The following is a 24,744-nucleotide window of genomic DNA, read 5'->3' on the forward strand; positions in this document are numbered from 1 at the left end:
TGACACTGCAGGGTTCAGCGCGCTCTCACCACCAAGCCAGCAGTTACACTTTGTGTGCTGGTGGAGACAGCCTCAAGGCTGCAGCGTAGGTATGCCCCCAAGGTGTGTGGGGGGAAACTCCACAGCCATGCCCTGGTGTAGACAGCGCTCCGCTGATGGAAGAATCCTTCCAGCAGCCTAGGTCCTGCCCCTTGGGGAAGTGGATTAGTTTACAGGGAAGGGCCTTATAGTGAGCAGATACACCGAGTGGTACAGCAATGCAGCGGTAGCATTTTCACTGTAGACATACCCAGGGTGAGTCTAGCACCAGTGACCACAGCTATCCCTGGCAGCTGCATGGTACAGGCTGCTCTTAGCAGTGCTTACCCGGCCCTGGCCCTACCCGGGCTCATCGCCTTGGGGCTTGGAAGAGTTAGATCAGAGGGCAGTCACCAAGGTAATTCAATCCATCGTCCCCCTCTGCCGAGGTTGCGAAGGACAGGCCAATTCCACCCGGCTCTGGCCCGAAGGCCCCAGCTTGATGCCTGCACTTCCCTGGCTTTGCCTAGGGAGGGGGGCTTGGTGATGTGAGAGCTGCACCCCCATAGCCTGAGGCAGGAATTTACACTGATGAAAACTGGTCCAAGAGCCTGTGTGAACAGCCGTGGCCTGTTGCACCAGTTTGGGTTCTTGGGCAGATCAGCCCTTGAATTTTCACTGGCCACCCCTGGGTCTTGCTCCAAGAACCCCCGCAAACCCCACTGCCTCCCCCTCATGGTGCGTTTGGAACCAAGGCCGCCCAGCCTGCAAGGAAGCCACAGAGCACACGGCGATTTGTTGGGCTAGTGTCTCTTTAATGCTTGTTCAATACATTTACCAAACCAATCACATCGTGTGTGCAACATCGTGGCGTGTGTGTGGTTGGTGCCTAAACCTCTAGCAAACCCACCCACCGCCCCGGCCTGGGAGAAGAGTCACAAGGGGGGGGAGGGAGGAACAGGTGGCCACCCCCCAACCCCACCCCCAGCTTTTGAGCCATGAGGTGGGTCGAGCTCTGAGCTCCCTCCCTCACCCCCACTTTAAACCCTACTTTAAAACATCTTCTAGCTAAGAAAAATATATAAAGCACTAAAAGGTGAAACATTCAATTCCCCTTTCCCACCCCCCAAAACATCTCCTAGACACGTAGTACAATACAATCAAATGTAAAAAGGCCTCCAAGCCCAGCCAGGCGAGTACTGAGAACAGGATTAAACCCTTCTGCCATGGATACAAGAGGGGAGGCTGGGAAGCCCCCCCCCACCCCCCTTCCCAGCAGCTCGCCTGGAGGGCGTCCTGGTGCCTCACAGTGGCAATCAGATAAATAAGAACCTGTGTGTAACAGTTTTGGTTTTTCTTCATTTAAAAAAAAAATTACAAAAAAAAGGTAAGTTGCAAACTTACAAAACAGGTTAGTGTCACATTCTCCCCCCAAACTTGTTCTTCAAGATGAGTTAGAGAAAAAGATGCGAAAGCCGTGGAAAAGCTGGAACGTGGCTGGGGATTCAGGCCCCCAGCAGGTTTCATGCCCAGCGGTGCCGCCGGAGATCTGCTTGGCCTATGCAGAGGGCTGGGGTCAGCAGCAGGGACGCAGGGCGTGGGAGACAGGAGCGGCAGAGTTTGCAGAAGGGGGAGGTTAGCGGAAGTCGGGAGCCCCCCCAAGTCAGTTTTGACATAGGGACTGGAGAAAGGGGCAGGGGGTCCATGAGACACGACTATAATTCCCCTCCTCCCTGGGAGACACTCATACCCCCACACCCAGTGCTCCCAGCGATCGCCCTTCACGTGAACTTTCAAACAGCCCAGGGAATTTGGCTTTAACACATTTAGAGCAACATTAGTGCTTCCGAGGTCCGGCATGGGATGGGGCGGGGCTGAGCTGGGGTTGCCAGCCCAACCACCCCACCAGGCGAGGGAGGCTGGGCTGGCATGGGAAAGCTCTAGTGGGGGGAGGGGTCACAGTTCTGCACCCCACCCAGGGAGAACCCACTCCAGGCTCCACCGCTTTGGAAGGCAGGAAGCCATCAGCCCAGTCCAGCCTCCCTCATTCACACCCCCCCCCCCGCAAGTTTCAGCCCCCTCCACTCCAACCTCCCTTAATCTGGGGCAGAGAGAGCGTGTCTATCTGGGAATTTAGCATCTCTGCAGGAGCAACAGGACAGTTTAGGATTTGAATCTCCTTTTTGTGCCCCCTAAAACTAATAGCAGCTGGGGGAAGGGTAGTCAACTGAGATACAGCCCCCCCCCCCCCGACTCTATCCCACCAGTATAGCAGCCCCCCTCCCTGGCACATGGCCAAGCTGCCAGTGGCATCAAACTCATTTCACTTGTGCCCTCAGCCAGAGGTTGGGACTCCAACGGGCAGCTCCGCAGCAGGGAAGCGACTGGATGCCACCAGCAATCGGAGCCCCAGCTCAGGCTGCCCGTAGGAGCCCCGGGGCGACGCTGCAGCGAGGTGGCCCTTGCTGCATCACCTGCTAGACATCAGGGAGGGCGGAGTGGTCCCCTGCTCCCATCACTAGGGCGAAGAGAAAAGGGCCGTGCCTGTCCTTACACAGAGGCTGGGGGGGGGTAGCGGCTGGGCTGGGGAGGGCAGCGAGGAACAGCCATCCTGTAGCAGGCCTCGGCCCCCAGCTGCAGAACCTGCTCCACGCCTCTGCCAGCAATGGGGATTACGGACCCCCACGATCCAGCCCCTCTCCTCCTGTGGGAATGCAGCGCAAGAGGCCGGGGCCGGTGTGCATGCAAGAACCAGACGGTGAGTGACTGTGGCGCACAGGACGGGAGAGGCGAGCACTCAATATAACCCTTTCCAGTCCAAGAGAGATTCCTTCCCACTCCTCCCCTGCTGCAAGCTCATTCCAGTCTTACAGTGCCTCTTCCCAATCACCCGTGGCCTCACCAAGTCCTACAGGGGGAAGCCCTCCCCTCAGCTTCCTGTGGGTTGCAATCTCCCCTCTGCAAGGTCCAAAGCACCTCCTCCATGTCTGGCTGGAAAGGGTTAACGCAGGCCGCCTTCAGAACTCCACTTTGCACGCTGGGAAGGTCTCGTCCTGCATGGCCACTGTACTGTTGCTGCCCAGCACCGTGATGCCCAGCTCCTGCTGGCGCTCGTGGGTTTCCTGGTACCATTCGTGCATCACCAGCGAATCAAAGGTTGGGATCAGGGTCACCTGAGGAGACCAGTTTGATACAGTCACTCAGAGGCAGCAGGGTCTAGTGGGTCTGACCCTGATGGAGCCAGAGCACCTGGCTTCTATTGCCAGGCTCTGCCACTGCCCTGCGGAGGGCATGTCATGTCTCTGCCTGTTCCCCTCCCACCCTTTGTCCAGTCTATTTCAGACCCCAGCTCTTTGCGGTGCGTCTGCACGGGACCCGGCCCACGGGGCTCTGATCTCAACTGGGGAGCGGGCACTGCTGTGTCACAAACACGCTGGTGGGGCAGACAGAGGCCGGAGCGAGGGGAGGTTCTGCCTTCCTCGAAATACGGACACAGAGCCTCAGCACGTCTCCAGCGGCTTCTGTGCCAGCTCAGAGCCGCCACCACTTGTGCCAAATAGGGACACAGAGGGACACCAGTGACCACCCCCCAGGTGAGGTCACAGTTTGCAGTTCAAAGGTCAGGGCCCCTCCTGCCTCAGGAAAACCCAGCCACCCCTGCTCCAAGCCACGGCTACCCAACCAAGCCCCCTATGTCGACACCTCCCGCACCGAGCCTAGCCGGGCCCACAGACACAGCTGTACCCCGAGAGCCTCTGCGCTGCAGGGTTGTCAGGGTAGCTGCTCTGGCAGAGGGCGATTCCCCCCCACACTCCTCCCCAACCCAGCTACACCAGCATAACTCTGCTGTTCACACCAGGCCAGAGTCCAGTTCCTTGGGGGCCTCTGATTTTCCCCCCTCCCCCCACAACTGCCTATAGCAACACCCCCGGCTGAGCTGGACGCCCCGAACGATACATACTGGGGACTTCTTGGATCCGGCCAGTAGGGGGAGCAGGTTCTCCCCACGGAGACCAGCAGCATCCACAGCCAGCTGGATGGTGCAGCCCACGCCCGCAGAGATGGGCATGGTGGAGCAGCCCTCCTGGCTCCTGCTCAAAACCCCCACCACAGCGCAGGGCTTGGGGCTGGAGCATGGGGCAGGGATATGGTTACCTGAGATCCCAACGAGGCCCCCCCCACACCTGCCTGGCCATGCTCAATGCTGCCCCCTGCTGTCGTCCCGCCGAGCCCCACCTGGACATCGCTCCCCCAGTGATGTTTGCCCGACAGCAGCGCATCCAGGATGGGTCGCATGACGCCCTCTTTGACGTGGTCGTCTCCGCTGATGACGTAGCAGAGGGAGCGGATCCGCCGGAAGAACTCCTCGTCCACCGTCCTGGCGCTCCAGGAGCCCGGGATGTAGGCCAGGTCCAAGTAGATTGGCGGCTCGGGGGGAGAAAGGGCTTTGGAGCCTGAAATTGCAAGATGGGGGGGGACCTTTTAGACACAGGGGGCAGGGCCAGGGCTCCAGCAGGGAACGCCAGGCGGCCTGGTACACGAGGACCCCACTACTGGAGCACGATCAGTGATTTCAGGAGCCTTGATTTCGGACACCGCAGAAGGGCTCAATCTGTGCCCAGTGCTGAGTCTGGCCCCTCCAGGCATCTCCCGTTGGGACACCCAACAATGGCCAGTCACTGGACACATTTGATCCAGGATCCCAGGTTCTCTCTCTCACACACCTGTTCAGCTGCTGGGGTGCTCCCAGGCCTGTCTCTTTACTGGAGCTTTAACTCCATTTTAAATCCAGGATCTCGCTCCCTTTGCGATTAGGGACGGTCACTGCATCTGCCTGAGCCTGGCTGCGCCCGGGAGGGTCACTAGCTCCCTGGGCTGGGAGGCTGCGCTGCAAGATCTCCCAGGATCCAGACAGCCTAGGCAACAGCTGGCCAAGGCTCCCCTCACATGCCTCAACTCAGCCCCGAAGGAGCCTGCACCTGGGGCAGGGCCAGCCCGTTCTCCGTGGTGCACTCCCCCGGAGCCCGAGCAGCTCGCACCTGGGAACTCTGTTGGTGCCCATGGCGCCACCAGCAACCCAACTCCTTCCACAGGCCACACAGCACCCTGGGCTGCAAGGACCCATAGATCCTCCAGCCCTGAGCCAGCCAGCCCCCCCCGGCCTGGGGCTGGGTCAGCGTGGGAGTGACAGGCTCTGCTCCTGGCCGGGGATCAGCTGGACTCTACGCCCCATCCCTGGGACCGTGGCAGTTACCTGCGGGAGATGATCTGCCGGCTCCCGAGAGCGGCCTGGCCCCAACGCTGCGGCTCGTGAGCGAAGCTCTGGTGTCCCCGCCAGCCCCGAGGCGCGGGCCCTTCTCCGTGGGGGTGCCCTTGGCTGGGGGAAGCGTCCTGACCTTGTCTGCTGAGCCCACGGGGCCTCTAGCCTTGCTGCCCAGGGGTGGGTGTTTGGGGGTTTCAGCCTTCTGGGACACAGGGGCCGAGCCCAGGCGGGAGGGAGTCCTCTTCACTTTGCTGGCGGGCTCCTTCTTCCCCGCACGGGCCTGCTCCGCGGGCAGGGCCTCCGGATCCACCATGCAGATGCCAGGTTGGGCAGGGAGGGGGCAGGGGTCTTTCAGGGGGCCTGGAGGAGGGTCTCTGGCCCGGGAAGGGCCCCTGGCCAGGTGCTCCAACTCTTCGTCGGAGTCCAGCCCGCCATCGGCCGTGATGGAGGGGCAGTCCTCAGTGGCAGGAGGGATGTCCGAGTCGGAGAGCGTGGGGAGGGACTCGCTCCCAGAGGTGGGAGGGGTCTCGGCACCCTGCAGCGGCTGCAGCCGGCGGCCCTGGCTCCTCTGGCCTCTCCTCTGGGCCAGGGGCTTGGCCAGCTCCTGGGAGAGATCGCTGTCATTGGACAGGTCCCGGGGGCTCACGTTGAGGGACGGGGGGCGCTCGGACTTGGGGTGCTCAAACTCACAGGGCGACACCAGGCATAGGTCCACGTCGTGGGGGGAGTCGGAGCGACGCCCGTGCCGGCGCAGCCCATCTGCCCCGTCACCGTCCAGCCGCTGGGCGTGGTGGCAGGGCCGGATGGGCAGGGACAGCCCACCTTTGCCCACCGAGGCATCCGACTCCGGGGTCAGCCCGCCCCCCTGCGGCCGGTTCAGCTCCTCTTGGGGCGACTCACTCACCGGAGGCAGCACCTGCTCGAAGGAGACCGACAGCGACTCGTCCACCTCAGTGGAGTGGGGAGAGCCCACCTCGGCCGGCAGGGAGGGGGTGGTGATGGTGGGCGAGACGTCGGGGAGCTCGTCCTTGAAGGGGCTGAGGGACAGGCAGCCCGCCTGCTTCTCCTGGGAGGAGCTGGAGCTGTCGTGGGAGGGACGACAGGAGTTGAAATGTTTGCTGTCGTCGGGGCCGGACGCCGGCTCCTCTGCCATGACTGCATCCTCCACCGGGGACTGGTGGAACGGGGTGTGCCCAGCGCTGGCTGGCCCTGAGCTGGAGGGGGACATCATCTCCAAGGTCTTCTCCTCAGAGCTGCCGCATGGGTCCTCGGCACCCTCCTGGCAGTGGTTGAGAAGCCCCGTGGGCGTCAGGTCAAAGTCCACGCTGCGGTCGCTCTTGGGGGTCTTGGCGAGGGGGGAAGGGGGCCAGATGGCTTTGAGCGGGCTGGTCTCTAGGTACCGGAACCGCTGGGGGCTGTCCAGCTCCTCCGGGTCGACGCCGTTCTCCTGGCAGTCCGTGGGCCCCAGCCCGGTGCAGCCAGCTGAGCCCTCGGTGCCGGCACACTGCCCAGCCTCCCCATTCTCCAGCGGGGACGGCTCCAGCTCGCTCTCCGCCGTGGTGATCCCCTCGTCCGTCGACGACTCCTTCCGCCCGGCCCCGGCGCCCGCCCACGCCGCCTCCTGCGTCAGGGCCTCCAGGGACAGCGACTTAGAGCCGTCTGACACACCAGCCTCGGGGCTCGGGGGCTTTTTGCCGGCCGCACCTGCCTCCTTGGCCGCTTTGGCCTTGGGCTTCTCCGGCTCCTTCTTGAGAGTGGATTTCTTAAGGCTCCCTGTTCTGAGGGCCAGCTTGCGGGGCTCCAGCCCGGGTGGTTTGCGGGCAGGGGGCTTTGCGGCCTTCCCTTCAGCCTTGCTCTCCTTGGCATCCTTCCGCGGCAACTCAGCTTTCCCCTCCCTCTTCACGGCCTTCACCTCCTTCCTGCCGTCCGCCTTCCCCTCGGCGCCATCTTCCTTCTTCAGAGGCCTCTTCTCCTCCTTCCTCGCCTCCTGGGGCGGGGGCTCTTTCTTGGGCGGGGCCTTCTCCTTGCTCAGCTTCAGCCTCACGTCTGGCTTGAGCTTCTCAGCTGAAGAGTCAAGCTTGGCTCTGGGGTCCTTGGCTCTCTCCTCCTCTGGCCCTGCCTTGGCCACCTCGCTCGGCCCCCTGGCCTTCTCCTTGGGCGCTGGCTTCACCTCCTTCTTCTCTGCCTTGAGGGCTTTCTCCTTGGGAGCCGGGGGCCCGGCCTCCACAAGGCTCAGTCTGGAAGCAGACCGGAGGCTCTCCTTGGACGCCGACTTGAGGCTCTCCTTGCTCTCCGCCCTCTTCGGTGTGAGCTGCTTCTCGGGACGGGGAGTGGCCAGCGACTTCAAGTCCTTCTCAGTGACCACCGGGCGCTTCAAGAACTCCAGGTGCTTCACCTTCTCCAGCCCCTCCAGGATCCTGCTCTGTGGGGTGCAGCCTGGGAACAGGACCCGGATGATCTTCTCCAAAGGGCTGGCGGGATGCCAGACCAGCAGGGCGCAGACGGAGGTCAGGCACTGCAAGGGCAGCTCCTGCTCGCTGGGGTGGCCGTCGCCGGACCAGTGCTGCAGCAGGAACTCCAGCGCCTTGCTACCCCGCACCGGGTTCAGCACGTACATGTCCAGTCTGCCAACGCCCATCTTTTGGAACAGCACCGTGGGCTCCACCTTGGGGCCGCTGTCCCTGCAGAGCAGGTTGGGCCTGATCCCCAGCTTCTCCAGGTAGCGTAGGGTCAGGCTGGCTTCGTCACAGCTCTTCAGCACCCTGGAGTTCCCCTCAATACCCTTCAGCTTCTCCGACGCGTTGAGGAACACGACTCCCAGCTCGGGGGAGATGAGGTTCTTCACCCAGTCCCCGTTGCTCTGGGAACCCTGCGAGGAGGGGTCCTCCTCCAGCTCAGCCACCTTCCTCTGCAGCAGGCTGTTGACCCCCGGCAGGCTGTCCGTGCCGATGTGCGTCACCAGGATGGAGTCGATCCGGTCCAGGTGGCGCACCAGCTTCCAGAAGGAGGATTTGGGGTTGGATCCCCCGTTCACCAGGACGTTGAACCCGTTGACGGCAAAGAAGGCCGTGTCCCCCCTCCCGCCGGGGAAGACGTAGCAGCAGGGCTTGGAGAGCTTCAGGAAGCCCACCATGGTCGGGGGCTCCAGGAGGTCGAAGGGGGACTGCGGCTCCAGGGACTCCGAGAGGTATTCCACAAACTCCTGCAGCCCCTCCATCTCCGGCAGCACGCAGCCCGGGTTGATCCGCAGCTCGATGAAGTCCTGGAGGTTGTGCTGCTCCAGGCTGGAGTCCTGCCACTCCCCGAAGTCAGGGCAGCTGACGGTCAGGCTGGCCTTGGCCGAAGGGTCTGCAGAGCTCAGCATCTCCCCGACCTAGAGAGACAAGCCAGAGTCAACGCCAGCACATGGCAGAGTTCAGTGTAAAGCAACAGGCTGCCGAGTCGTCCCTTGTCGGCAGATCCAGAGCTCCAGCCAGGTCAGCTTAGGGGCTAGACAGACACTCCACCTCTGACTCGGACTTAGACATGAGTTCCCAGAGAGGTGAGGCCAGTCGGCAGCCACCGGACAGTCCCTCCCCGCCCTCCTTCACCAGTACAGGGAAGGCCCTGGGACGGCTGCCATCCCACAGCAGGCTTGGCCGGGACACCGCAGCATCACTCGGCTCAGCATCGTGCCCCCTGTGGTCCGTGCTACCGGATGACTGTGCACTGGGGTGAGCATCATTGCGAGCCCAGGCTCTTCCCTTTGCATCCTGGGAACGTGCCCCACGAACTCCGAGAGCAGCAGCCCACCCACCCCGCCCCCGATCCTCCAATTCCCCACCCCCCACTTCCTAGCTGAGCAGCCCTGGCTGCTGGTGTGATTCAGAGCTCGCTACTGCAGAAGCGTGGGCCTGGGACGGGGGAGCAGTCCCAGGGCTGCTGGGGAAGGAAAGCCCTCGCCATGCATGGCAAGGGGACCCGAGCTTGCCAGACTTCCGGCAAGACCGAAACTGCTGTGACACCTGCTAGATGGTGGGGGAGGAGAGGCCGCATACGGGCAGTTCTGGGTGCAGCACGGAGCAACAACCCAGCTCCATGGAAAACTGCTCCATCAGCACCACTAGAGAGACGGACTCCGCCAGCCCCACAGGGCTTGGCTGCTGGTGCCTGGAGCTGCACATTCAGGCAGCTTATGGCCAGCCCAACTGGGGCTCAGGATCCAAAGGGCTAGTGAGAAAAAAGTGACCCAGGTCCAGAGGGGCCCACGCTGGAGTCACCTTCACTGCCAGCCGCCGTGTCAAGGTTCTGCAACGTTTCCTCCAGCAGCCAGAGGTGAAAACGCACACGAGCCCCGAGCTGGGAGAGACACACGCATCTGTCTCCGAATCAGACAGTAACGGGATCACCGAGGCCTCTCCCCCAGCCCTGCTGAAGGAAGGCGTTTCCTGGCCCAGGGCTGACGGCCACGAGGGTCAGCCACCAAGGGGTGGTCACGGGCCTGTGCCAGGACACACCTCTTTGTCCGTGAAGATCTGGATGAAGTCCCGCAGAGAGAAGCAGCCCGTCTGCAGCATCAGCTCCCCGGTCTCCTCCACGCAGGGCCCGGCGAACACCAGCAGCTTGTGCTGGGACACGTCCGTGATCAGGTTCCGCAGCTGGGGACGGAGAATGGTTGAGTTCAGCTGTCCCCACCCACCCCCGTCCCCGCCACCCAGGCACACCGGCCTACACCAGCTCGAGGGGATCTCTGCTGCCACACAATGGAGCCGAGACCAAGCACTGGGTGCCTGACCTGCAGGCTGCTCTGAGCAGGACCCTGGGGCTGGGGAGACAGCAGGGCGCCAGGCCTGATGGAGGGGGAGGACAGAACCCCCCCACTCCATCCCCACAGGGTGGTCTTGCAGCCAGTGGCCTGGCACCTCCTTGCCCCCCAACATGGTAAGGGCCCCATTGGACCCCGGTTCCCCCTCCACACCCGCTCACCTCATCGCACAGGGACTTATCCGAAGGGTTGAGCAGCACCAGTGTCTCCAGGACATCCCCCCGGTGGTGGAGGGTCCGCTGACCTGCCCGGGAACAAGAGGCCTTGGCGTTAAGAGACCAGCTCCCCCAAGTCACACCCCTGCTTTGGCCCCTCCAGGAAAGGGCCAGGCTGGCCCGAGAGCTGCACAGAGGGGGGCTGCCCAGGGCACAGGCCAGCCAGGGGAGCTCAGCAGGTTGGGAGACGGCAGCATGCCATGCAGCACTCAGCCGGCACGGTCTGCCCCAACGTACGCAGCCCAGCCCAGAGCAGGGAACCCCAGGCAGCTCCCGGCTGGCCCAAGAGGCCGTTCAGAGCGTGCACGGCTCGCACCACTGCTCCCCCTGCCCCCCAGAACCCCTGGGACCCTGGGCACGGAAAGCACAGCCGGGTGGTGTCTCAGGGAGATGCCTGTGCTGGACAGATGCCAAGGCTGGCTAAGGAGGCACCAGTCAGGCAGTGCAATGCAGAATCGGCTGCCAGGCAGGACGCAGAGGAAGGCTGGTTTTGGGGCTAGGTCCCTGGCTCCGCCACAGGCTCCGAGTAGCCTGCAGCAAGGTGCTGAGTCTGTTCCTCAGTTTCTCCACCCGGGAAGCGGGGTGACCAAGTCAGCCTCTGGAAGGGCGATGGGCGAACACGCGAGAATGGGGTACCCGTAACTCCTGATGGAACACGCCACAATCCCAGCTAAAGCTAGAGGTGCCGGACGGGCTCGGTGCACTGGCAGCTCCCGCAGAACCCAGGTCCAACGGGGAGTTTGCCCAGCACAAGCTCCAGCCATCCCGGCAGCAGGCAGGGGACACAGGCCCATACACAGACCCCGCTGCTGCACGCCCCCTTCCCAGTCTCCCCTACCACTTTCAGCCAGGCCGAGGCAGGAGTTCCAGGCCAGGGTCACGGCCGCTGCAGGACCCCACTGGCTGGGAAGTGGAGCTGTGAGCCCGGATACCGCAACAGAGGCCAGCAGATGTGCTGAGTCGAAGGACGAGACACCCCACCCGCCTTCCTTCCCGCTGCGGGAGAAGGAAGGAAGCAGAGGGGCTGACTCAGCCCCCTCCCCTGTGTTCTGCACCCGATATGGAAATGGCGCAGGAGCTGGACAGGGCTTGTTTTTGAGCTACAAACACAACGTTCTCGACCCCACCGGACGCCAGGCCAGGCCAGTCCGCTGCAGGGTTGGGGACAGACCCTGGGAGCCCTCGCCCTAGGCACGCCGGAGCTGTTCTCCCCTCTGCGAGGAAGGTCACGGGCCAGCAGAGACCCCGGCCCACTCAAGGCTGGTCCCGTGCAGCCCCAGGGCCGCTGGCGTTTCCTGCTCTGCGCCCGGACGATGCAGCTCCAGCTCAGGAAGGCCAAGGGGACTGAAGCTGCCTTCCTGAGGCAACACCACCTCCTCCCTGCAGGCGTGGGGGGGGGGGGGAAGAGAGCAGCCCAAACTGCTCCCCCCAGCCCCATTTTCCTTCCCAGGGGAGGGCTGGGGCATAGCCCAATGAGTGTCTAGGGACACCACTGAGCCCCTCCCGGCCAGCAGCTGCAGGGGTCTCGGCTCACCCCACCTCCCACCCGGAGCATGTACCAGAGTGTTCCCAGGCGGGGAGCTCTCTGGCAGGGCCCATCTACCCTGCCCGCACGACCCCCCATCATGGCCATTGCAGGACAACTGCTCGGCCGTGCTGCAGCCAGGGGCCCTGTCTGCTCACAGCCCCAGACCACGCTGCAGCGCCGGAGCTCGGACCGTGCGTCCCTGGGGAGCCGGTGCCTTTCGCTGGAGCAGGCGGGCTCCCAAGAGCAGCCACACACGCCCAATCCTGCCCTTGCTAGATTTTTGCAGCGACTCCCAGAAGCCAGAGACCCAAGCTCTGGGCCCCCGGACACGCAGTCAGGCACTGTGCAGATGGCATCTAATGCAGACAGCTGCGCTGCCCATTGCTGGAGGGCAGCAACGGGGCAGAGAAATGAGGCTGAGTGTGGAGCAAAGGAACGGAGACTTTCCGAGCAGGCAGCCCAGGACCCTAGGGAACCGGGGCAGGGAGGCTCAACCGGGGGCCCCGGGCACATCTCCTACGTTAGCACCCCAGGAAGGGAACCGGGTTGGCTTTAACTCCAGGTGCGCAGCCAGCGCCCCGGGGAACATGTGCAGCGTTCACCCAGAGCACGGAGGAAAGTGGCTCCATTGAGCTGCTAACAATCTGCTCTGCATGCCCCAGCTCACGGGGCTCCAGGCCCACGAAGGCCAATTTTCGGTCCAAGGGGAAGGAAGATCAGAGGGACAATTAGGCCACAGGGCACCTCAGGGTGTTGATGCTGGGGAGCCCAGCTGTCTATTGCAGCTCAGACCCAGGAACGAAGAGAATTTGTGAGCCCGCCAAGCCTGAGCCCATCGGTGGTTAAATTCCCTCTCCGCGAGCTAGCTGGCTGCTGGGCTGAGTGCCTTGGGGGCTGGAGGCCTGTACCCCACAGAATGGGGGAGCTGGGTCACTATGGGCTGGCCTGGGACTTGGAAACCCACGTTCAGTTCCCTGCTCTGCCAGAGACTGATCTTGGGCAAGTCACTGCCTCACTTTCCCCATCTGTACAATGGGTGTGCGTGATTTCCCTGCCTCCCAAGGGCGGGGGATGGACTGCGGGGCTCAGACACTAGGAAGCTGGACTGACTGAAGCCAGCCCAAGCTCCCAGTGCCGACGCAGCAGTATCACGCGGAGGCATTTCACACCCCGGTAGCTATTCCCATACAGCTCCCTGCACCCACCTGCTGTGAGAGCCAGCAGCTCTGCCCAGAGCCGGCCTGTTCCCTGGCGGGGGAATTTACAGGACTGGGCATCAGACACCCGCCCAGCCCCAGGGGCCGTGGGGACAATAGTGCTGATGGACTGCACACGAGCAGCTGAAATCTGAGCAACCCTGGTCTGAGCTCTCCCTGGGCTCCACGCGGGGCACACGGCAGGGCACTCTCTCCGGTGCCCCATTGGTATCCGAGGCTGGGGGAGGGTTTTACCCATAGCTGCAGCACTAGCTGGTGCCGACAGCGTTTGAACCCAGCCCAACCGGTGCCTCTGCTCTACCCGTGCCAGAGGAGAGGGATGCTACCAGCACAGCAGCCTCTCTAACCTCCTTGGGGAAGAGGCTCTGCTCTGTCTGTACAGCACCTAGCACCCCCAGACAGCCAAGCTTCTCCCAGCTCTGGAGCACAAGGCCTGGCTTCCCCTCAGCCAGCCTCCAGGGGTTACGCTAGGAAAGCGCAGCCTGTCCTGCTCCACCCATCGGGGTCCCCGAGCTCTTCAGACCCCTGGAAAAGGGATGGTCTGCAGGAGCCAGCTACGCCTGACAAGCAACAGGGAGCTCAGACCCTCGTGCAAGGAGCCCCCTCCCTGCTCTGGATGCCTTAGAGAAGGGGGTAGGGGAGGCCATACCCTACACAGTGGAGCAGCAGGGACCCCCCGGCCCTCCCAACACTTGTGTCTAGGCACAGATGTGCTGAACCAGTAGTTCCCCCCCACAAGATGAGCCGAGGAGTATCTGGCTACAGCATGGTTTTGACTTGGACTCAAGACGTCCCCCTCTGAGCGAGTTCGACAGAACAAGCCCATCCCTCGGTCTGGGAGGGCCGACCCGAGTCTAGACACTGCAGCTGGAGGCGGTGGGGCAACGCAGCCAGGAGCCAGCCTGGGCGTGACAAGGCCTCACTGGACAGTGCATGGAGAGGGCTGCCGGCCCGTCCTCCCAGCCCGGGAACTCCTCTGTGAGCCGCTCCGCAGGAAGAATCAGCACGTTTGTCTGCTTGGAGGGGCCAGGATGGGGGCATCAGCCGAGGGAGAGCGCATGCAACTCGGCACAAAAGCAGCTTTGTAGCCCCAGCTAAATGTTTGTCCAACCCAGCAAAACACCATCAGGAGAGGGCAAGGTCCGGGTCTGCAGCCGACCAGCAGCCCCCGGAGCGACCCCTCCCCACACAGCAGGAAGGACGGCGCGGCCTCCCTGCCTATTTCCAGCTCACTGGGCGGCCTGGCTTCCCCCTGCAGCCTGGGCTGAGATACGGATTAAACACTGCTAAGAGCCAGGCGGGGTGTGCGTGGAGGGGGTCACGCGAGGTTTCTGCCGACGTAGAGCAGAACACGAGCTCCCAGATGCTGGTTCTGCTGCTGGATGTGTCAGGGCGCACGTTGCCATCCGCTCCTGGTGGGCGTAGCCAGCACTTCGTCATGGGCAGACAGCATGGATCTGAGTGGCATACAACCCCTCCCTCCCAACGAAGCCCCCCCAAAACCTGAGCAAAGGGGACCAGTCCTATGCACTCCCAGCCTCACAGGGAGCAGTCAGGAGTGGAGATGCTCAGACAGTGCAGTACTGGGGGGCACTGGAGTACCCCAGACAGGTTATTCCCAAAGCTGCTTCCACAGCAGGGCGGCTGTTCGTGAACCCCCACCCCAACCCCTCACAGCAGGGCCAGCTCGGAGCGGAGCTGCTGCCTCACTCCAGCTCCGTTCAGACAGTCAGTTGGACTTGCAATAGATTCCCCCCAGAGCAGGGCGGGTTCTGGGCCAAGCAGCCCGGGAAGCCCCTTTAAATACTCCGGGGTATCCCAGAGCGCGGGGACAGGACAGTCCCTGGGAATTCACACTGGTGAGTCCCGACCTGACAGCAGCATCAGGCAGGCAGAGAGCCATCTCCAGCGAGGTGCCAACCCCACGACAGCTGGGCTGCTCTTCCCGGCAGAGGGCTAGGGGACTGCACAGCTGGGCAGGTGGAGACGGGAGAGGCCTGGCGGATCGCCCTCACCTTTCACAATGCTGGAGAAGGTGGCCGAGTGCCGGGACACAAACAGCTTCAGCTGCTCGTCCAGGTTGCAGGAGGCGAGGTCAATGTCCCAGCAGCGGATCCCTGGGGAGAGAGAACAATCAGCACCCGCAGCTCCCAAAGGGGTGCAGAGCCCACCCCACCCCGACACTGCCAGGAGAGGCACCAGGCTCACGCAGAGATTCCCAGGGGCTGATCTTGGCTGGGACCAGTCCCCCGCAGCTGGGCAAGTAACTTCACCCTCAGTGGCTTCTGACTCCCTGCCCACCCGTGGCCCGAGGCCAGCGGCCTTGGCACGGGGCGAGCGATCGGTCTGCTCTGAGAGCTTCACCCCTGGGGAATGCAAGCACCAGGGACCCTGTGCAAACCTGGCTACAGGGGAGAGGGAGCGGACATGCCTGGCTGGCTGGGCAGATTCCCCTCCAGCAGCACGGACAGCGAAGCCCCCGGAGCAGTCCCCTAGAGGGCCCCCTTTGCCCAGGCAGCTGCCAGGCCAGGCCAAGCCAGGGAAGGGCAACCGGGACCCGCAGAACTGCCCCAGGTGAGGAATATGCTGGGAGGGGATGGGTCAGCAGGGAGCCACCTAGTGGTGGGTCTGCTCCTGCTCTCCTCCTGCATGTGGGGGTAGGATCAGTTACCAGCCAGGGAAGTCGGAGGAACCAAGCTCCCGCCCCAGGCTCTTTAAACCCTGGCACGGCACCGCCTCGCAGGACAATCCGCGTCAGGCAGAAAGGGCCCCTGCGCCAGCCTCGGCCGGAGAGAAGCCTGCCGCCTTGCAGGGCTCTTCGCGCCCCGTGTCGGGCATACGGTGCCCCACCCAGCTAGCAGCCGGAGCAGCAGGGATGGGAGCTCCACCCAGGGGTCGCTGCCCCCTCATTGCAAGTAACAGGGAATGCACAAAATGGACCGTAGGGAGGAGCCCGCGACTCTGCACCGTAAGCCCTCAGGGTCACGCAAGCCGCTCGCAGCCTAGGGTGGTGCTAATCCCCACTCGGGGACAGGCCGGAGCCCCAGGTTACAGCGCATGCAATAGAACCCCCCCACCACCACCGCACGGGGAGGGGAAGGGGTAATGCAGACCCACGCTGGGCAATACGACGCAGGCACCATCACTTCTGCAAGCCGAGGGGGGGGGGGGAAGTGACTAGAAGCCACAGCTCCTGCGCTAGGCCTGCCCCCCCGGGCTCATTCCCACGTGCAAGCACGAGCCTTCCCAGGCAGGGCCCATGCCTCCTCCGGCTAGTGCCCCGCCCTGCAGCGCAGCCTAGACACACGAGCAGCTTCTAGGAGACATGAGTCCCTTCAGTAAAATGCAGCGTGATCCAGGCGCCCCGACAGCTCCGCGCAGCTGCCCTGCCCAGGGCACAAGCTACCAGCAACTGGGGGGCCAGTGGCAGAAGACCCACAGGTTCCTCGGCCTTCCTCCCGCCTGGCAGGGCGTGTGCTGGGACAGCAAGGACGTCTGGGGGCCCACGAACGGCCGTGGGGGAGGAAAGGGCTTCTGGCTGTGGTAACAACAGGCCATTTCCCTCTGCTGCTTGGCCAGGAAAAGGACAAGCGCCCACAGACACCCGCAGGGGCCAGGCTAGCGAGAGAGAGGGCAGCACAGCACCAAGGGAGCGTGGAGCCGACTGCTGCCCCGAACCCTCGCCAGAGAGAGAAGGAGCCTGTGCCCAGCAACAGGCAACCCAGCAGGCCTGGCCTTTAGCAGCCCTGCTCCCACGCTGTCCTGGTTTAATGGGGCTGCGACGAGGGAGGGAGGGGAAGGAAATGGGGGCGAAGTCGGAGGGACATGTCGGTCTGTGTCGATGCTCAGTGGCAAGGAACCCGGAGGTTCCAGCCGGGATCCGAGTCCTGGGACTTCCAGCCAAAGGCACGTTGGACCCAACAGGCCAGCGCTGCGCCCCTCAGCCGTGTCCAAACAGCCCCTGGGTGAGGCCTGAGCACCCGACCGTCCAGCAGCGCCGGCGAGGGGCCGCGCCGCTCCCCTCCTCAGAAAGCGAGGGAGTCAGACGCTGCCTGCGAGCTGCAGCTGACAGAGGAGGAGCTCCCCAGCCTGCTACACTCACAGTCTGCAAGGCGGCTGCACAGCTTGTGCCTGCGGGAGCTTTTGCCTCCAGTATCTCTGCAGAACCTGCCTGGCAGAAAAGAGGTAGTGAGCAAAGGCACTTCTAGCCTTCCCTCCCGCCGCTACCCACGGCCCCAAGGCTACAGGGCTGGCTGGCACGAGACAGCCTCTTCCATGCCTGCACTGACCTCCCCTCTAGTCCAGCCCAGGGCGCCTCTCGCCCCTTAACCTGCAGCTGCCCCCGTGCCAGATTCCCAAATCGGCTCTTCCTCGCAACCCAGAACTAGAGACACCAGTGGCAAGGGTGGCCCAGATGCCAGGCAGCCCGACCAACCAGCTCCAGCTGCGTTCCAAGCTAGGAGTCACTTTCGCAGCCTTCTTCCAAACCGATGGTCCCTCGGTTTCCTTCCCGGGGGTCACAGGTTCAAACCCCGGCCCAGACGAGTAGAGGCTCGTCGTTACCACGTGCTGTTTGGTGGCTCCCATGGGAGGAGTTCAGTTGCTCACAGGTAGGTTCCCCAGGGACAGCTGTTCACATCACAGCACCCTTGGCCCGTTCAGTCCTTGGCCTCTGCCACCAAGCAGGAGCCCCCCGTGCTGAGCAGGGTTAAAGGGTGCTGGCAGGGCAGTATAGGAAGCTGGCACTGACCCACTGTGGCTAAGTACAGCTCAGTGACGATGGGTGTCACTTCACCTGCATTTGGAGTCTGACTAGTCCCTGCTCACATGCACTGACTGGGTTAACATGGGTCTCTCGCACCAAATTCAAGTCACATCCTGCTGCACAGCAGGGTCACTCTGCTACTGGCTCTGAAAGTTTGCAGCAGCTCCCACACCTCCTTCGAGCAGAGTCTGCAGGCCAGGCCAGGCCCCATACAGCTGGGCTCTGCGCTGTTCCTCACCTCAGCACTTACCAACGCAGCCGACCTCCCATCTCTCTTCGCCCCCAGCTCCTTACTGCTCGGAGACTTACTGGAACTGCTCTGATCTCCTGCACAAGGCAGCAGAGCCAGGCTGCCTCATTCAGCACCTGTGATTGAAGGGGCCCCTTGCGGGCACAATACCAGGACTGCCCTGCCTTTGCCAATGAGAGCTTACGCTGCCAAGACCTGCACAAGCCGGGGAAGAGCCAGCTGCATTGCGTTCTGCCTCCTCGGCCACAGATCACCAGCACAATTCCAAGCGGGGAGCTTGCTAGGACGGTGTCCGGCCCAAAACTCTCAGCAGTGGGGAGGGTGTTTGGCTGCTATGTCAACTCAGGCAACATGCTAGGAACCCCCCTGACAGACTGTAGCAACAGCCCAACGTGGCAGGAATCGTCGCCACCTCGGCTGTACACAACACCTGACTACAATCCCTTTGTGGCTCGCTTCCTGTTTGGTGTCAGGAGAGAGGCCTGCATGACAGGGCAGTGTGTCAGCGGGAGGCTGAGCTCATCATGGGGTCCTGGAAAACAGAAAGGAATATCCACAGCTAGCCAGATAAGAACAGAGCCAGCACGAATAGTGTCACCCAGGCTTTTTAGTAACTTAAGAGGCTTCCCCCTAAGTCTGCATTACAGTGACTGGCTGCAGGCCGGGTGACGGCACAGTACGCGATGCTAGCCAGGAGTGGCCTCAGTGTGCTGGCAACAGAGACGAGATCAGGCGCCTGCCACCAACCCTGCTACTTTTGTCCACAGAACTGAGTCTCGAGACTTGTAAATAGGGTCGATGATTTCATGGAAGACTATCACACTGAAGGGAAACTGAGGCACGGATGTGCAGGTCAGTTCTGGCAAAGCCAGCAATACAGCCCAGGGGTCCCAACTCCCAGACCCCTGCTCTAAGCAGCAGACTCCCCCACCCCTCCAGTGTGGGAACAGAACCCACTGGGATGATTTTGCTGAGTGAGGACAGGTCTGGCTGGAGAGGGATCTGCCATACTGGGTCAGACCAAGGGTCCATCTAGCCCAGTATCCTGTCTTCCAATAGTGGCCAATGCCAGGTGCCTCAGAGGGAATGAACAGAACAGGGAGGCCAGGGACACCATCCCTGCCCAGCCTGGCAAACAGCCATTGAAGGACCCATCCTCCATGAACTTATCTGGTGCTTTTGAACCCTGTTGGTCCCGCTCGGGCAGGAAACAGGACACCAGCAGGGAAGAGTCCAGGGCAATTCGGACAGTTCTGAGGTGTGGGTCAGACACAGGGTGATCAGGACCCCCGGGGCAGCATGGTGGGGAGAGTAGGTCCCAGTATGCCCACCCCGAAGACAAAGGGGGACCTGATAACGTATCTGGAGACAGCGAAGGGCTGTTATAAAGAGGATGGTGATCAACTGTGCACCATGTCCGCTGAAGGTAGGATGGGATGTAATGAGCTCAATCTGCAGCAAGGGAGATTTAGGTTAGATATTAGGAAAAATTCCAAGTAAAGGATAATTAAGCTCCGGAATAGGCTTAATTAGGCACAGAGTCAGAGCATCTATGGCATTTTCCGCATTTCCTAGACACCGGGACCCGGTGACACATGCTGATGCTTCAGCTGACCCCCCGCCCCCAGCTGAGTAACATCCTTCTCCAACTGGGGTTTGAAAACGAAAGGTCAGAAAGGGTCAGAGCCCAACTCCCTCCAGTCACTGGCTCCAGAACACTCATGGTGAGTCAGCTCGAAGACAACAGGATCAGATCCCCCTACTACCCACAGACGGCTTTATCCCAGGGCTTCAGACCTCCTGCCGCTCGCCGAGCGGCTCCTCGGGGAAAGGAAGCCAAGCACGTTCCCCCTCGCACAGCCTCCTCTGCGAGTTCAATGCACTTTGGTTTACAGCTGCACACTCCCTGCCCCAGACGGCTGGTGGAAATCTTCACAATTAGACTCCTGCCCCCTTCCTTACAGATTTCCATTTTTAATGGTTGACAGCCTCCAAGTCAGCCCCCGGTTAAATGAACAGGGCAGCTCACTCCTCAGCTCCTGCTTCAGGTTCTCCCCAAGCTCCGATACACTTCACACGCTGACGGTTTCTTTGCAGCCGTAACTGCCCGAGGTTTTACGAGGCTCAGTCTCAGCTCTCTTGTGAGACGCCCATCCATGCGCCCCCTCTAGTCCTTCGCAGCATCCCACATATCTGGGCAACCGCCCCCTGGGGAGAACAGAGCCACTCCGCAGGCCTGGCTGGGACATGCCTCCCTCCTGCGGGATGTTAACGGAGGTGGGTCAGGAGCGTCTTTAAAGGCAGCACCAAAGATGTGCCTTCAGGTTCCGAACACGTTACAGGTTCCTTGACGTTCACCACTTAAGACAGGTGCACGCTTGCTTCCCCCGGAGGCACGCACCTTGCAGGAGTGACTCAGCCGCGCCAGCCTCAGCCAGACAGAGGAGCGTTCCCTCCAGCTACGGGAGCGCAGCCGCCTTCCCGGGCTGCTCTTCAAGAGGCAGCACGTACAGCCATCCGCTGCATTAGCAGCGGCGTTCCGAAAGCGAACAACAGCCGCTGCGTCTCTCTGCCTTCTGCCTCCCCAGTCACCCTACGCCCTTGTACAGCAGCCATCTGTTCATTCCTGTCCCACACTAGCCAACTGGGCTCCTCTCCCCACTCCAGGAGAGCGGGTTTGCGCCCTGCGGCCACTAATGCTTCAGGAATTCTAACCCCAGCTCATCAACAAACCCCAGGCTCCTGTACAGCCACTGTGTGGGGATTACAGAGACGCAGCCTGTTTCACTCCCCTCATGTCTAGTGATTTACAACCGGCTTAGCAGGCAGGCCTCCTGCCCATTGCATGAGCCACCAGGGCAGCAAACGGGGAATGAATCCATTGGTATTTTTGCTCCACCATCCCCCAGTCTGTGGAACCGTTAACGATCCTTCCAACCAAAGGGAGATGGTGCAAGATTAGGGTATTAGAAGCAATGGGGGGGAAAATGCAGAGTTGCACAAACCTTGCTCAACGGAACAGTTTTGGCCATCCAGGCTGCTTACTCAGTTCACACATGGTATATATGTTTTTTTAAAGATCACTCCCAAATGTGTGTCCCCTTCCAGGCCTTGAAAGCCCCCTCCGCGGAAGGAGACACTAGCTCAGTTCTCACCCTGCCCACAGCACCTCTAGTCCCCAGCGTTAACACAGTTTATGCCAGTGCCAGGCTAAGAACACGGAACCCCCGCAGCCAGCCAACTTCCAAACATCCCGTTCCAGGCCAAGGTTTTAAACACTGGCTCCTTAACAGTAAATGCAGATCCACAGCAAGTCCTTGGAGGAAGCGATGAAGCAGGTTTAATTACAACTCAGCCCTTCCTAGTTTCAGCTGGCAGTTTCCTCAATCCACGCTGACCCACTAAGGCAGAACACACCCTGACAGACCAGAGCTCCAGATCACTTCCCGATCTCCCGAGGGCCAGCTGCCCCATCCATCATGTCTGATACTCCCCCGCCCCGCTCTAATTTCTTGAGTTGCAAACAGGTCCCAGCCCATCCCGGCGTTAACAAAGCAACCCCCAACCTTTGTCTGCTGCTGCTACGCTCAGCACCGTGGGCCTCCATGCACAGGGTGCCCAGGTGCAGCCAGAAGTCTAGAGGGGGAAATGGGATGGAATTACACATATGCAAAAGGAACACTAAGCAATACAAGTGTCCCGAATTCACGCCGCTGGGAACAGCCCTGCTGTCACCCCCACCCATGGTAAAAGCACCATGAACTGCCCCCCCACAGGAGACACTCCCTTTAAACATAAGTAATAATTGGGGGGGGCTGCACTAGGCTACCACAACTGGACTTTACATACTCTTCCCCCACCTAGTCTGAAGTATCAACGACCCCCCCCCGGCCACCCCAGGAGAGAGCCCCCCCACCGTGCAACTCAGCAAGAAGGGAAATGAGAAGAGGTGCTTCAATGAATCGAGGGGCGCTACACCCACGCACAGAGCACGGCTACATGTGGGGGTGTTGCACCTTGCAAGTCCACAAACCAGTGCAAAGGGGGAATTGCCCCAATGCATCCGTGCACATGGCTCAGCATGAAATGCAGCAGAGCAAGTGTAAGATTCGGGCCATGCTACACAGGGGGGTGGGAAGCAGGGCCAGGCACCAGCGCCTAGGGGAGAACCCCTGCGGAATTAGGGCACGGGGCACCAACGCGAACAAGGGCAGCAGAGGAACGGTGCATGATGCATGAGTGCAGCCTCATACCCTGGCGCATGGGGGAGCCCTGGACACAGAAGATACGGGCCCTCCCACAGGTGCCTGCACCGGTGCATGGGGGAACCCTAGGAAAGCGGGGGGGGGGGTGTGCGCCCCGGACACAGGAGCTGCACCGGTGCTGCACGGGCCCGGCGGGCGGGGGCGGGGTGCACGGCGCTGCACGGGCCCGGCGGGCGGGGTGCACGGCGCTGCACGGGCCCGGCGGGCGGGGTGCACGGCGCTGCACGGGCCCGGCGGGCGGGGTGCACGGCGCTGCACGGGCCCGGCGGGCGGGGGCGGGGGGTGCACGGCGCTGCACGGGCCCGGCGGGCGGGGGCGGGGGGTGCACGGCGCTGCTCACCTCTCTCGAGCGCGGCCAGCACGGCGCCCAGCAGGCCGGGCCGGTGGCAGCCGCCGCCCACGATCACCAGCAGCGAGTAGCGGCGGGGCCCAGCGGGCTCGCGGGGCGGCGCCTCCGCCCGGCTCGCGCGCTCCGCGGCTCCCGCCGCCGCCATCTTCCGGCCCGGGCTCCAGCACGACGTGCGGTGCTTAGCCCCGCCCCTCCACGCTTTTACGTCGCCGCGGCGAAAACCCCGCCCCGCTGATGTCATCGCCGGCCAATCAGGGGGCACGAAGGGGAGCCCGGCTGGGCGGGGCTCTTAAAGGGGCCGGCCACTAGGAGGGGACAATGGGGGTGGGGGCGTCAGAGGGGAAAGCCCAGGGGCCAGAGGGGGTGGGGCTGGGGGCAGCATAGATTGGGGGCTGGGGGGATTCAGGGAGGGGGACATCCCGGCTTGGGGGACCTGGATGGGGGATGGGGGCATCAGGACTTATGGAGACTGGGGGGCATCGGGGACCTATGGGGGACCTATGGGGTATGGGGGGCACTGCAGACTGGGGGGCATCGGGGCTGGACTTTGGGGACTATCAGGGCTGGGAACTGGGGAGGAAGCGGGGCTGCTCCTGCAGTGTTGCCATAAAAAGCACTTAAGCCTAGGTGCCAAGTACACCATTACAGAAGTACATAGGAGTACGAGTATGTTGTGGAGATAGTGCTTATGTATTTAAAAGTACACGTGCAAGTGTTTTCAACTCCTGTATTCCCTGCGATTGTCTGGTCAATATATGGACAGCTACGTAAATAATAAAAGCACATAGTGGAAGAGAAAGAAAAAGAGCAACAATGACATTCATCTACACAAGGCAGCATGGAATAACGATGAACAAATCTCTTAGCAATGTAAATAAATGTAGACATTTCCTTTCCATTGTATATAGCTGTATACCTCTGGATGCTGTAGCCTGAGGTTGTCACAACAATCCAGATCTTATTAAAAAAAAAACAGTTCCTTTGCATTTTTTCTCTAATCCCGATTCTGCAGCCAACCCAACTTAAAAAATGTCTGGGATACAGAAACAGCAATAAATGACTTTGTACTTCTGTTACTCGCAGCTGTATCACAGATCAAAATATTCCAAAACCGTTTTCTAAGTCCCGCCTTCACATTTTCTACCAAGCAAGAAAAAGCCCTGGCAGCCAGAACTCAGGGTCTGAAGCTCCCAAGCCAGGTTCTAGGGGCCAAACAGAATATGGGATAGGGGAGAGGCAGGTGATTGTTTCAAAAAACTATTCTGGAAAGGTACTCACAGATAAAAGAAAATTATCCTTCAAGTACTTTTCGAATTATTGAAATACAAGTACTAAGTACAGAATATGTCAAGTACTTAAGTACAAGCATGTGGAGTACTTTAAATGCTTAAGTATATATTTAAGTACAAATGTACTTACCTACAGGTGAACACAGGGTTGGGAGCAGTGAGGGCATCAGAGCAGGGAGCTGGGGGTGGGCATCAAGGCAGGGACATTTGCAAAGAGCAGTACTCCCTACTGTGTCCATCCCTAATGGCCTTTGACCCTCCCATAGCATCTTTCATTCTCATACATCCTGACTGTCCACCAGCCCCACCAAAGGGCAGCCACCTCTGGGGAAGGAGCAAGACATACTGCACAAGGCCAGCCCCATAGTCAAGTGAAGCTAGGACACATACAGGCGGAGTGATTTCTCTACCATCCCTTCAGAGACTTGCACTGAGTAATCACCAAGGTCTCGAATACAGAGCCATGTTTACAGACTCAAAATCTGGCTAAAGATTAAAAGTTTTAGCTTGACATTCTCCCAGCCAAACCTTTGTTTAAAGGGGGCATTTCGACACCTTCTGTTTAACAGGATATAAAATTCCCATCAAGCAAAACTACCCCCTTTATTAATCACACGTCATTCATAATAATACATTACAGCCTCAATTTACAGCCGCAACTCTCCTTTCATTAAAAAAAAAAAGAACTAGAGAAGGGACTTAAAGTAAAAAGCCGCAGGACAGCTGTATCTTAAAATGTCTCGCAGGGTTAAGCCCAGGTTTGTAGGACAAACGCTTTGCT

At 61.1% G+C, this 24,744-nt stretch overlaps 1 protein-coding gene across 1 annotated transcript; it reads right to left on the reverse strand.

Annotated features, from left to right (window-relative positions):
- Positions 1-523: 523 nt before the first annotated feature.
- Positions 524-22,836, reverse strand: MAP1S (microtubule associated protein 1S). Its single transcript, XM_044998395.1, has 7 exons — positions 22,666-22,836; positions 15,061-15,162; positions 10,247-10,329; positions 9,778-9,918; positions 5,273-8,654; positions 4,255-4,472; positions 524-3,191 (listed from the first exon to the last, which is right to left on the reverse strand). The coding sequence occupies exons 1-7, from the start codon at positions 22,817-22,819 to the stop codon at positions 3,036-3,038; spliced, it is 4,236 nt and encodes a 1,411-aa protein (XP_044854330.1). The 5' UTR covers positions 22,820-22,836; the 3' UTR covers positions 524-3,035.
- Positions 22,837-24,744: the final 1,908 nt, after the last annotated feature.

This window comes from Mauremys mutica, chromosome 24 (assembly GCF_020497125.1).
Source record: "Mauremys mutica isolate MM-2020 ecotype Southern chromosome 24, ASM2049712v1, whole genome shotgun sequence".
NCBI lineage: Eukaryota > Metazoa > Chordata > Testudines > Geoemydidae > Mauremys > Mauremys mutica.